The 13,972-nt window shown below is 39.2% G+C and overlaps 1 protein-coding gene across 5 annotated transcripts in view; it reads left to right on the top strand.

The window, feature by feature from the left end:
• Positions 1–13,972, top strand: part of DIP2C (disco interacting protein 2 homolog C) — a 316,036-nt gene that overhangs the window by 270,008 nt on the left and 32,056 nt on the right. For all 5 annotated transcript variants that reach the window (XM_035564302.2, XM_035564300.2, XM_035564301.2 and 2 more), the window contains 2 exons: positions 6,093–6,261; positions 7,258–7,428. In XM_035564302.2, coding sequence (XP_035420195.1) covers positions 6,093–6,261; positions 7,258–7,428 — 340 coding nt within the window. The remainder of the gene's footprint in view (positions 1–6,092; positions 6,262–7,257; positions 7,429–13,972) is intronic.

Genomic DNA, 13,972 nt, shown 5'->3' with positions numbered 1-13,972 from the left:
GGAAGGAATCACAGCATTAGCATGACAGTTGCAGTTTACAAAAATGTAGTGCTAGAATCATTAATTACTGTTAGGTTGACTTGAAGATATCTGCCAGGCATGAGCATTTCACCCAATTTCTAGCCCACCTGTAGCAAATTAAAGGCAGGGCTACATAAAGAAGATCAAATGCCACGTCAGAAAAGAATAATTCTGGCATGGGAAATGCAAGACATGGACATAGCCAGCTCTCTTGTATCTTTTGCACAGTGCACAAATGGTTCAGGCAGAATGTAGCAGTGCTGCACACAAAAAATGTGCCAATTTCCCATGGCCAGTAGCAATTTATGGAAGAGGCAATTTGCATTTTCTCCACTTTGCAATAGGTCTGTTCAACCTGCCTTCAGTCTAGAAGGTTCAAGGGCAACTGAAAGCCCTGAGTTACCTCAATATGTGAATACAACAGGTTAACTCCACTGACTCTGTAGCTGACTGAAGGCACTAACAGGCTGGAAATGTTTAACCTTTGCCTACCTTAGGATGGCTCAAATGCCAATACCAATAGAAGTGACATTGCTGTCTATAATATCCAATTAATCTCAGGTTGTAAGTTCTGTTTGCAGACTTTTGGGGGAGTTAGGCAAGGTCTTAGGGCATCAGAAAAGGTCTGTGGAAAACTCCATTAGTTCAGAGCAAGATTGCTGTCTCTCTCTCTTTTTTTTCTTTTTTTTTTTCTTTTTTTTTTTTCCCAAAACAAAATCAAAACAGCGTCCAAAATTTTAAAACTTGCTTCCTTGATTTGGTTGCCTGCTTTGAAGTTTTTAGATAAAGGGTCTTCGTGTTGGAATGATGCTAAGCACCCCAAATTGTTTCAAGTGACTTTATGTGATTTCCGCTCCCGATGCTGCTGCGTAGGATGCTCAGGAGCAGTCAGCAACACACTTGCCAGGGATGTTACACACCAGTTCAGAAATGCCCAATAGCAATCTAGAGCCATGTTAAAAACTGTCCCTTACAAGGTTAGAGTTTGATAAAACATTTCTCTGAAAGGGGGAGGTTAAAGCCTTTTGAAGAAATGACAGTAGCTAGAAGTTCGAGTTACATCTAGCTCTCATTCAGGGCAAACAGCATGGTCCCAGCAGGCAGTAATGGCATGTCGGCATTAACCAAAGGCATACGCTTGTCTGATTAGAGTACCTACACCAGAGCTCGAGTTAAAGCAGGGTCCTGGGTTATGGCACCATTCTCATTGGCACCCAGTACTCTGATATGGAAGTTGCAAAGTCTGGATCTGTTCTCAGCATTAGAAGCCTATCAAAATTTATGGTTGATGTCTTTTCCTTTCTTGGAAGACCTGCATGCTCTACGCAGTGTTCCCTTTTGCACTACATTGGCTCTTGGTGGAACTTCTTTGTGAGATACTTCTGTGTCTCCAGTACTGATTGATTATCTGCTCACCATGTGCAGCAGTGCTCATAGTATGCCAGGTTACGAACGCTCTTTTTCATCTTCGTTGTTCTCCAAAAGTCCCCTTTTAGTGCATGTAATGGGTCTTCAGGATAACTGAAGATTCATTTTGGCCCAAGTCCTGTGATGTTTATGTGAGACATATGTCCAAGCAGTCTCCCCTATGTCCTCTTTTGTCCTTTCTACCAGCTCTGGTCCAGATGATTGCGAAGGCTTTTGCTTGGCCCTGTTGAGATTCCCTTGGCCTGCTGACTTCCTTCACAGACTTTGAATTATGTGCAAAACAACTCAATTATTTTGGGCCTAACCAAATGCCAAGTACCCATAGCTGTCCCTCATCACCAAGAGCAAAATATCACCTATAGAAATGCAGAAACTAAATGCATCTACTTATAAGACCCGACAGTACCTACCTGCCTCCTGCAGCTAAGTAGAAAAGCAGCTAATACCACCTCAGAAGGACACCAGAAGTGAGGGCAGCAGTGTGTTAACAGCCTGCCAGAATACAATTCCAAATTGCAGTTGCCGTTTGTCAGCATTTATTGCCCTGCTAAAATTTCTGGAACTAAAATAAAACCTCAGTTGTTTATCGGAGTTTATTGTTAATCTGCCTTAGCACAACATGAGGTAAAGCTTTGATTCAGTGGAACAGTTAATTGCCAAGATGTCCTTCCAGGCATCGCCGTATGCTGCCAGAACAGCCTGCCAGGCGGTGGAACCAGAGCTGTGATCAGATGGCGCCGTCGTACCAAAATACATTCTGGTGTGTTTACATGGAGTATTCCTGTCCTTGGGCAGCCCTTGCTCAGTGCAGGCAGACAGGGCTTTTCACTTGCTGCCAAAATCCAAGGCTTTGTCCGTCACCTGAATACTTTTCCCCCAGATTGCTTTTCAGTCCTCTGAAGAAAGACATAATTTCTAACCGGGGGTCTCCCACCTCAGCTACTTCAGCATTTCACTCTGCATTTGCATCCCAAAAGTCATTTTTACAAATGTAAAAATGCCCGGATACAGGTGCGGGGCTGCTCTGAAGTCAGTCTCCTTTTTTGTCTTCTTTTTTGCCTATTCCTAAACATGACAGAGATGTCCAGGACTGTCAGACAGCCTCTGCAGTTCTACACTGTGTCTACTGCTGTTATAGGGCTTGTATCAGGGGAAAGTCACTTTTGTGGCAACAGATTTCTACAGAAGTGGAAGAAAGAATCTTGTTTCAGTTCCTTCCCAATATTTACATAACTAAATTTTAAAATTGCTCTGACTCCAATACATTATGTACTGTTTCAATTTCAGAATGGTAATTTTAGCTTCCAGAATTCATATTTAAACCTCCAACTTTTCTTAATATCCCACCTGATCACCCTGATGCCAGTGTTCACCACAATTGTGTTGTTTTCCAGTATGAGACTAGCAAAGCTAACCATCTCTTGATGACTGTCTTCTTTCATGAAGGTGAGATAGTACTATTTACCTGGAGTTCCTCATTTTCAGGATTAACTCTACCATACCTAGAATGTCCCATATCTAGATGTACCAGAGGCAAAGTTGACAAAAGTTTCTATACGTTTGGGACCATATACAGCTTTATCCAGCATCCTCCAAAGCATCCTTCCACAACTGCAGTCTGTTCAAGCACTCTGCTCAATTGTTGTTTTCACACTAAGCCAACACCCTGTAACATTTCACAGTGATTTGAAATCACCAGAGTGGTGGAAGCATTTCAACCAGCCATACAAGGGAGTATGTTTTATTTCTCAGCTTCTCTCCACAGAAGCATTGGTGACATACAGCTTCTTTGGGGTTAATGTAGAAGCATAAAGTCTGAACATTCACAAGGATATGAGGCTTCCAGGAATGTTTTGTTGCTTGGAGTGATTCACAAAACCTGCTCAATGTTTCTGAGATTAATTCAGGAAGGTGAGCCGAGTCGTGGCTGACATCATGGTGGCCAGGTGCTACATTAACCGGTTCAGCTGTGGCACTGGCACATTCCCCCCAGAAATGTGTCTTTGTAGTTCCTTTCCTAGCTCCACCAACTACTCTAGCAAATCAGATGATGCACATGGCTTATTAGACCACAGCTATGTAGGCAAAGGCTGTGTTGGTAATCAAATTTCCAGGCATGGTATTCATTCTTTAGGTTTATGTACTGTAGGCAAGAACAGCACACATCTGAGGTTCTGCACAATACAAAGTTTCCTTCCTGCTCCATATTTCCTGCTGCTCTGCATTTTGGTTCTAAACTTCTCAGTATTTCTGAGGGATTATAAAACTCAGAAAAGGTACTAGCAGTATCTTCATTTATCTAATAAATCAGAAAAAAAAAATCTAATCAGAGTGAAATTTCTGGTAAAAGTGTGCTGTTGCCTAGTCTGATCATAAGTGTGTGTGTTTCCCTCAATCTCAAGAAGATGGGGTTATTCTGCATCCAAATCCAGGCTCCCTCATGCTTTGCTGCATGGCTTTTGGTGGGATCATGAGAGAGAACAAAAATACGTTTCTTACTTGTTTAGCTTAAGTTGATCAAGAGGGGGAGACAGTTCACCCTCTCTTATTAGTGTTCCTGAGGAGGGAAGATTTGTCTTTGTTGTGAATTTGTATTCCCAAATTTTGGACTATTTTCTGGTAAAGTGCACTTGGAATCAATGTTCCATTCTTCCACTACAGGTAACAAGTGTTTTCCTCCGTTGTTACTCCGCAGTTTGTGTGGGCACTTTTCAGTACAGGGATACAGTTTGTTCTGATTCTGTTCTTATCTTGGGATGTTCTGTCCAGGTGAATAAGTGGCACTTAAGGGACCTTAATGCAGTTCTGAATCATCTGATAGTTCTCCCATACTTGACCCTTGGCAGCCTGTTCCTTATTGTGCAGATTTTTTTTCTCCTGATAGTGGTCACATCAACTAGAAGAGTTCAGGGATGGGGGAAGGGTTTGATGCTGAATCTGAAAAATGTAATGGAACTGGCTGAGAAAGAAAGAGTGAAGTAATATTTATAGTAAAATCTGTTACTACTCCCTTGCTGGGTTTGATCTGTCAGTTGAACTCAGGACGTACTCCTTTCAGGCTTTGGTAGCTTTGCCAACATCTCTTTTCACACTCTTTCGAAGCTCATACTCCTGGTTCACCCATACTTTACTCTGATTCCATAAAAGCAACATGAAAGCATAATGCTTCATTTGACTATCGAGTGCTATAGTAGTTATGTTAACTGCATCTGAGAACATGTCTCTTCATGGCAAGTCACAGCTTATAAATTGCCAAGAGTGGCGTAAATGTGGGCAAGCAAATGTGGACAAAATAAAATTTTACTGTATGATAAATGAAATTATTTGAACTGTACTTCATACATATTCCATGACATCCTCTGGCTCCTACTCCAAAGCTGACCTAAACTATTTGGTTTATTAACTGCCTTTGTGGCTGGACTTTACCATACCACATAAAGACATACAGGTCACACGCACATTGTTCCAAATTGCACAGCTTTTGCAAGCACTCTGATCTCAGCTGTGGGGGTAGGAGGCACTCGTTCACCAAGGACGGAAACTGTGTGAGCAGCACATCTTCAAAAATTGCCAGGTGTGTATCTTCTCTTCTTCCTAGTATCAAATGTTATGGAGATGCTCACATTCCTGAAAATAAAGATCGATTTGGTATCTTACCTAGGGCACTTGGATTTGAAAGCATCAGCTTTACTTTAGCAAGCTGGCATTTCAGTTTTTCAACTGACAAATGAATTTCTCTCATGTGCATCATAAATCTCTGGGGCTTTACGGTCCTTTTTCAGAACTTCTGTGATTTGGGAGGTTTATGCTATGACTGTTCTGATCTGAAATATCTACAAATCACAGATTAAGATGTGATGGAGACTGTAAAAATGATGGTAAATCTGGCTGTCTGAGATGAGTGAACAACATAGGACCCACAGGAAATAAAGACATCAGTTTGGGAATACGTTTTCCCTGGGGAAGAGTCTTGGGTAGCAAGGAATTAGCTCTGACATAATTATTTCCTTCAGGGACCCTAGTGAGTATCTTTCTCAATACTTGTGCTCCCTGGGTATCCAACAAACAAAAGATGTAGAATATTTGGTTTTTAAAAAAAAACTTTCACAGCAGAAATGTAAAGCCCCAAGTATTGTTGAAGTGGGGCCAGATTTACATCCCTGAAAATGATTGCAAACCGCTTGCTTGCCTCAGCAGGAGAGAGGTTATTTCCATGTTAAGTAATCAAGAACTCTTTTAATCAAGGTATCTTAAAATGGTAATTACTCAATCTTAATTATTTGTCAGCAACACATAATTTTTGTTGATATTATAATACTGTTTATTAGCACCATCAATAACCTAGCTATTTTGCTCTCTTCAGTCAAGTTCTAACAGCAAAGCACATTGGCATTTTGAGTAATGTAGTGTTTCAGGAGCATGTTCTGCCTGCATTCCTCTTTGTATCCTCATAGATTCCAAATGTACAGCAAAAGGCAGAATTTGGCCCTTGAAGTTAAACTACTGGACCTGTAGAGAACTGTAAGACATTGCCATGGATCAATGCATATTTTGATGATCTTTATGTTTTAGTACCACATAGCTTGTAAACATCTGCAGGCACAAGCATTTAGCATGTGTTAACAAATCTTGTATCTTTACAGCGTTTATTCAGGACACCAGTCAATTTTGATTCCTCCCTCAGAACTGGAGACCAATCCTGCTCTGTGGCTTCTTGCTGTGAGTCAGTACAAAGTGAGAGACACTTTTTGTTCGTATTCAGTCATGGAGCTTTGTACTAAGGGACTGGGTTCACAAACAGAGTCACTGAAGGTAAGTAATTCAGTCCTTCTGCATAATCTGCACAGTGTTTGGGTCTTCTCTGCCCGGAGTGGCTATGCTAAATGTATGCATTGAGGAGAAAATCATCAGAGGGCAAGGGCAGCTTCCACAGAACTGATATTATTCCTTGCCAGAGGCTGTATATTAATATCAATCATTCTCTTTCAGATCACAAGGCTTTTAAACATCAAGGAAAAGCTTTTATTTAACTAAGCTTTCTGATCTGTGTTACAGTCTGTGTTAGTAGGCATATGTTGGAAAACAGAGGTGTGAAAGTCCAAGATACCCAATATACGACATACATTTGTATATTATGTTTTATAAATTCCATGATTATATGAGGTACTAGTTTGGTTTTGATCATATAGTTAAATAATCACATACTTAGAAGTACCATATTGCTTTAACTGGATTTTCCTCATTAAATAATCACATACTTAGAAGTACCATATTGCTTTAACTGGATTTTCCTCATTGTAGGGGAAGGAGGGTGGTTGGATTTTTTTTTTTTTAAACTCAGAATTAAAAGCCAGGTAGCCAGTTACATTTCTGAAATCATCTAGAATTTCCAGTATGCTACTGAAATAAATTAGATCTTGGGATACTAACATTTTATGATGTCTCCAGTCCTTACCATCCTCAGTTAATAATTTCCTAATCAGTTTTTCCAAGGCTAGTCAATGCTTCCTGTTTGCTGTTATTCAGTGGCATTCTGAATTAATACTGCTAAATAGCATTGCCTCCCTTCAGAATGAGCATACCCATCTCTTCCTAAATGCTCCTGCTGAAATGCCAAGAAAGTATGTCTGCTCTTCTACAGCTATTAGACTGTCATCTGGCCATCCGGCTTCCAGGAAAGATTGAAATTATACTGGCACCTTACCCTCTATCCGTCTTGAATCATTATACCTGCAGTTAAATGCTACTGACCTTTTTTCTTTAAGTCTGCCCTTTTGTGGCCTTTGTTACATTTTATCTTCCTTTTAGGCAAGGGGACTGGACCTCTCACGAGTACGGACGTGTGTAGTAGTGGCTGAAGAACGACCTCGGATAGCTCTTACTCAGTCATTTTCAAAATTATTTAAAGACCTTGGTCTCCATCCTCGGGCAGTCAGCACGTCACTTGGCTGTAGAGTTAACCTGGCTATATGTTTGCAGGTAAGATTTTTAACTTAGGCTCAAATGAAAATGGTTTCCACTAAGAAATACTCATTGTATTCCCTTTGGCAGCTTTGTTGTAGGCATATTAAGAAAATGCATGTAGTACTTAATGTTCTTCTTGCATATACAGGTAGTAACTTCTGTTACTTCGTCAGTGAACACTATTCATCCCTCTCATGTTGCATTCATAGCATTTATCCTGCCCATGAATACAGTAATTCAGAAAAGTGCATGGTAGTGGCAGAATGTGTACTCTGTACTCCAAAAATATTATTGAGTTATGTAGGGTAAAATCCAGTTTGCAAGTGCTTACTTTTAATATGGTACAAAATTGATTCCTTCTGTTTAGAAAATAATTCCAGCCCTTACTATTAACTATATATTTTTTTTTGCATGCAATTTATTGCTTAAAATGAAAAACTGTTTTGCAGCATCTTTCATTCTGTTTTGATCCACTAATCAGAAGAAAGTACCCAGGGATAATATGGGATTTAACCTCCAGGAATCTTTATTGAATCGTGATTTTAAGGACAGATGGAGCACTGTAACTATCTGATCTGAATAGCCTCTAGGTTTTCACCCAGTGATAGCTACACCAAGCAAATAGTTTTAGGCTGAATTATAGCATATCATTTTATCTTTCAGGACTCCAAGTGATGAAAGTAAACTTCCCTTTTTATAAGGTGTTCAATTTTTAATTATTTCTGCCTTATTTCTAGTTTAAATTCATGTGGCGTTAGACTCAGCCATTTTTTATTTTAGTATGTTTTTCTAATCTGGAATAAAGAATTTCATTTCTTTCATGATTATAATACAAATCTTAGTCTTTGATAAATAGATAAAGAATCTTAAGACTTCTTTCCTGATCTGTCTCTCATTTTTATGACTCCTGATCTCTTCCCATCCTTCCAAATCTGGTATCAGAACCTTACATACTATCCCTATAATATTACCACAGGTGTCCTACTCAGATAGAATATGATTTCCAATTTATTAATCCTTTAAAATCATGCAGAAATAATCTTCTGCACTGGCAACTGCATAGTCTGGTAAGTTCCATATCCATTTGGGTTACATTAAGGAATTTCTTATGCATGTGACCTACATAATTGCTTAGGTGTGGAAGCCAGAACAGATCTTCTCAGTGACACTACAAATAAGGCATTTGGATTGTCATCCATGTAAAGATTTTTTATTTTATTCAAAAAAAATGTGACTAATACAGGTGATGGGTTTAGCACAGAACAATTATGTCCGTGTGTTATGCCTGCCTTACCCTCTTGCCCTCTTCAACATCACTGAAGAATCATGGCTCTCATCAGGCCTTGGCTAAAAGTCGTCTTGTTCTTTAGCATGCTATCAGAAGGTAAATACAGAAGGTATCGCACAGCTCCACGACTACTTGCTTTCTCTCTGATTGTCAGCACAATATCCCTTTGGCCCACAGTAACTTTAATTATTATTATCAAACAGATGGCAAGGCACAGTTGAGCAGGGTTAAAAGTCATTTATTCATATATAAAAAATAAATAGAAGTCATTTATTCATATATATCAGAATTCTATAGTTTGACATTCTGTAGTTGCTGCCATAAATATTCTCCAGGAATAAAAATTCAAGAAACTCTCCTGTTTTCTCAAAAGCAGCACTTGGATCCTTTAAAACAGATGTATCTTTTCCCTAATGAGAAATAGTCTTGAGAGAAAAATGCATCTTTTAGATCTTTTTAGAAACTTCAGTGGACTAGAGCAACATGTTCCCCATGTTTTTGTCATGGGTTTGGAATAAAAAACACTGACCCAAGTTTTGAATTCTCTTCTACTGAATGTTTCCTTGCAAGGATACAGGCCTCTTTGTTTCTTTCTCCAAATCTAGACTGCTATATGGTGACAAGGCAGAGAGGACAACTCAGAAAACATCTAGGAAATCATCAGGCACTCTGAGCTGAGACAACGTAATTTGGAAGGTACCAGTTTAGGCCAGTTAGCAGGTGCAGGTTGGTGTGCTTTCCCAGTCAGCAATCCAAGCAACTTGAAACAGTTCACTGGGAGGAGTGTTGCAGGCAGCAAGGACACCTGTGGTTGACTCTCATTTTCCCTCAAGTATAAAGGGAGATCAGAGGAGAAAGATGGGCTAGTTACTTGGTAACAACAGCTTTCTAATTCATTCCTGTATCGTTAGCCATTCTGAAATGCCAGCACAGGGGGGAAAGAGGGAAATGATGGCATACATCCATGGCCAACTGCTTTGAAGTCTCTGACAGACCAGGACGGGGTCCATCAGCTTCCGTGGCCAGCTGAAGTGGAGCTTTTTCTGAAAAATACCATGACCTCCCACTGGCTTCTGGTTCATGTACGGACCAAGGATGAAGATAACAAGGACAGATCAGTGGCAGAACTTTGCTTGCCACTAATGAAAGTCTCCTTTTCAGACTTGCAGGAGTCTGGACTGTTCATAAGTAGTGGCTGCTTCACCTAGGAGGTAAATCATTTTTTCAGGACAAGTAATAGAATCAAGCAAATGACACTAACCCAGATTCAATGCCCAGGGCTCCAAGTAAGCCCCACTGGAAATAATATTAAAGTCATGCTCAGCGATAAAAAAAGAGAGTGGGAGGAGCATATTGGAACAAATTGTAAAATTGGATAACTCTCTGAAGGAATATTATTGATAATACTGGCTATGAATTTAAGAACAGCACTCAATGAGATCCTAGTGCGAGGTGATTAACAGCCTGGCTGATCATATAGCTTAGTGTCAGCCTTCATTTACTTGTACTAAGATTTTACATTTCAGTTCACAGGACAAACTAAAAGCCATATGTAATTTAAAGAATGGTGTGGCTAGAATGAAAAAAAAAAAAAAAGCCATTTCAGAACAGTCTATATTTGGTAACATTACCCTTCCAAGTAGAATGCTTTTTTGAAGCATTTTAAGCCAGGAGTAGTTTGGCAAGTTCTAAAGGGGATTGAAATATAACTAAAGATGTAATAATGCTCATGAGCATTACCATAAAACATGTCATTTTGACAGAGAATATAAAGAAAGATACAGGATTGCATCCTTTGAAGCATCTGGTAGTAGGCACTGCCAAAGACTGAATGCTGAATTAGACTGAATGCTCTTTCCAAATGTTCTGGAAGATTATGGCTAGTGATACTCTACAGTAGCTTGGGGACTATTCCATTTTCTGGGCTGAGGAACAGAATGAATTTTAATCCTTGGTCAACAATGTTCCTTAAATTAACATTGTCTCCAGTATGTTCCAGAAATTGCTCATGATTTCTGTATGCTTCACATCGCATAAAAATACTTCTAAACATGTTTGAGTCAATAGCATCTGCCTTTCCATTTTTTCTTTCAAGTTATATAGTCTGTGAGGTTAGCGTGTGTTTCCTGGGACACCATCTTTCACAGCAACAACTGTGATCCAGCCTATTCTAGTGTCATTCTAAATCTTATACCTACTTATCACTTTTCTAAACATATCTCACTGTTCAGCTGCGGCCCCGTACCAGCAAAAAGCCTGTCCAGGATTTCTTCTCCATGGACTGCCTCTAATGCAAATTGGATGTGGTTTTTGATACCTTTTTAACTTCCTTTTTTTTTTTTTTGGTTAAATTAAGGCTCAGGTGTTTCAAGGGGAAAGTACACTGATTTTTCAAAAAGCTTTTACTGTTTTCCACCCCTGTTTGAAGAAGAGATGTATCTGTGTGTATGTGTATACAACTTCACAGCAGAATTTGACCTTTTATTAAAGATTACTTTGAAAAGGAAATCATTATGATAATCTCTTTGGTACAAAAGAGTCTTAGCCTACCAAATGAATTATAATTTCAGGATTAGGATCACTGACAGACTAATGTACTGTCATTTGTATTCATTTCCTCTCAAATTTAGAGCAAATGTGCTATGTGTCTTTTGATGTAATCTCTTTGGACTAGATTTTTAGAGGTATGCTTTTGAAAATAAATAATTTTCTCCATCTTTAGGGACTTAAATACCATTAATATCTGACCTTTTATGACTGTACAGTCACCGATAATTGTCCAGCTATTTCTGAGATGAAAAGATTGCATCCAGCATATTCTAATTCTCATTAACTAGCATCTTAGCATTCTCAAGAGAGAGAGAGAGAAATAGATAGGAAAAGTAGCCCCTTTCTTACAGCAGCACAGATGGTTTTCTAGGATTTTGGCTAATTTCCATTTAAACACTTGAAATAAATAGTAGAATTTTGTTCAACCTGCTACGTAATTTCAGTTGAGGATAAACTTTGTTTCATTTTCCTTAGTTATCCCTGAAAATGTGCAAGCTAGAGCAGGGGAGCAGGGTTCATCTGGCTTCATTTAATTCACCTTGAAGTTAGACACTAGGACAAAGTTAGTTATCTATTGTCCATCTATAGGCAGTAGAGACAAAGAAATGGTTCCAAGGAGAGTGTCATTCAGCCGATCTCAGGTGCACATCTTGGGATTCATCACCATCAGGAGGTACTTCCTGCCTTACACTACACACTTTCTTCTCTAATGACTGAAATTATATGAAAAGAATCCCTCCATCACTGTCTAGCAAAGGGAAGTTTGTCAGTTAATTTAGGGGTTAAAGATAACATTACTTTATCCTTAGTGATAGATTGCACTTCTTTGAGGATCCTCCATATTAAAAGTAGTAAGAGCTTGCTATGAGAGGAGTGCAACAGGCACTCTGTGTATGATTCACATTCAGCACCGTGCTGCAGCTCTGGGTGAGCTCCATCAGATTCTGTTCTCCCACCTTTATTATGAATCATGCTCTGAAGTTCTTTTCACAGCTCCTGCTGCTGTGCTTGTGTATGTGAAATTGGGAAGTGTACATCAAAAAATCTTATTTCTGAGCATCACTAGAGCAGGAGTAGTCTCAGAAGTATAAACATTGAAGCCACAACCCTAGACAGCAAAACGAAATGAAATTAAACAAAACAGTTATTTTTAAATTCTTCGGACTTCTGTTTGCCAGGTAGATGGTTTTTAACTTTGGGGAGGGAAGGAGAGGAGAGCACATAGCTGGGCCTTTAACTGCAGTGGAGATTAGGTGCAGGCTGAGTGCTGGCACATTGTCATCTCTCCTAATTGTTATGGTGGTTCTTGGTGCGGTTTTGACCTGCAAAGTTTTCTCAGAGAATAAATGCCTGGCATGTTGCAGAGATTGGCATCGGCCTTGGATGGTTCCCTGGTGGCATCCTGTGGGCAAGACATTTATTTATTCCAAAGGATATGACTGATGATGTGCGAGTTTTCAGGCAGAAAAAGCTTTTTAGCCCATTTTATTTCCTTGAACACTGCCTAGCATGTCCTTACTAAGTATCAGACACAACAGAGGTTATGTTGTGGTTTTCCTGTTACCAGTGTTACAGATGCGCTCCATCTCTGTCTCACAAAATAAATGTGCACAAATTGAGTCAGTCACTCAGGTCTTGGGTAAGATCCTGCTTCTTTAAAACAATGCTGAGACCTCAACTGCTGTTTGTTAAGGCCTTAGATAAAATCAGTACGAGGCTCAGACACTCGAAGACCTCTCTGGACCTGCAGTATAGTCACAAGCAATGAATTATATAACTGATGAATTTCATCAACTCCCCTGCTTTGTTGCAGTTACACTGCAGTGTTCAACCTGGATTATTAGTAAGATTTCTATTTTTGGGTAGCACTGTAAGAAGCAGATCCATCCTATTTTTTAGAAAGCTTCATCTTTCCCCGCATCCAAAATATATCTATTTTTATATGCTGCTGTGGCAGCTTCCTGTAGTTTTTAACTTTGCTGGAATTCAGAAGTTTAACAAAAGGGATGTGGAATGGCAGTGCTCTCAGAGCTACTTATTTTCGCAAGTTGTAAGGTTAAGTCCCGCAGCAATCATCTGGGGTTAGGAATTCAACATGACAGTAGCAGCTTAGGACTAGTCATGACTGTGTTTTGTCTCTTCACTGCATTATCGATCATGGTGGAGAACTGATGGGTTTCTGTCGGTTTTTAATTTTACTGTTCTATATAAGTATTACATTGTTTATAGTAGAAAATAGACTAAGAATGAAGAGTTACTGAACTATGAAGTTACTCCATTTAGTTATGGTCTTATAGTGATTAGATTGCGCAAGAAGCCTTAATTTTATTTCACTCTAGGAGCAGGTTAATCTGTATGAAAGAAGTTGTAAGTATCATTCTCTTTTCTCCATTGTATACTAATTATTTTTTTCCCAAAAGAGAGCTTACTTATGGTTTCTACAGGACATCGCTTACAAACTTCTAGTAGTGAAATGGCAGACTTGGAACCCCTGTCTCAATGGATGTGCATTAAAATAGCAGGGCCATAATGTTTACTGACTTATTCACAAAAAAATAAAAATAAAAAATCAGTATGCTAGACACATGTTTTCCACTAACAACATTGTCTGTAGTGTCCTAAAACCATTTAAGTCTGTTTGTCCAAGGTTAGCAGTCTACAGCTGTCTCTTCTGTTGCTCTACTAAAATGTTGACACCTCATTTTTTACTTTTTTTAACCT

The sequence above is a fragment of the Cygnus atratus genome, chromosome 2 (assembly GCF_013377495.2).
Source record: "Cygnus atratus isolate AKBS03 ecotype Queensland, Australia chromosome 2, CAtr_DNAZoo_HiC_assembly, whole genome shotgun sequence".
NCBI classification, from domain to species: Eukaryota; Metazoa; Chordata; class Aves; order Anseriformes; family Anatidae; genus Cygnus; species Cygnus atratus.
This window is presented reverse-complemented; position numbering and strand designations above follow the sequence as displayed.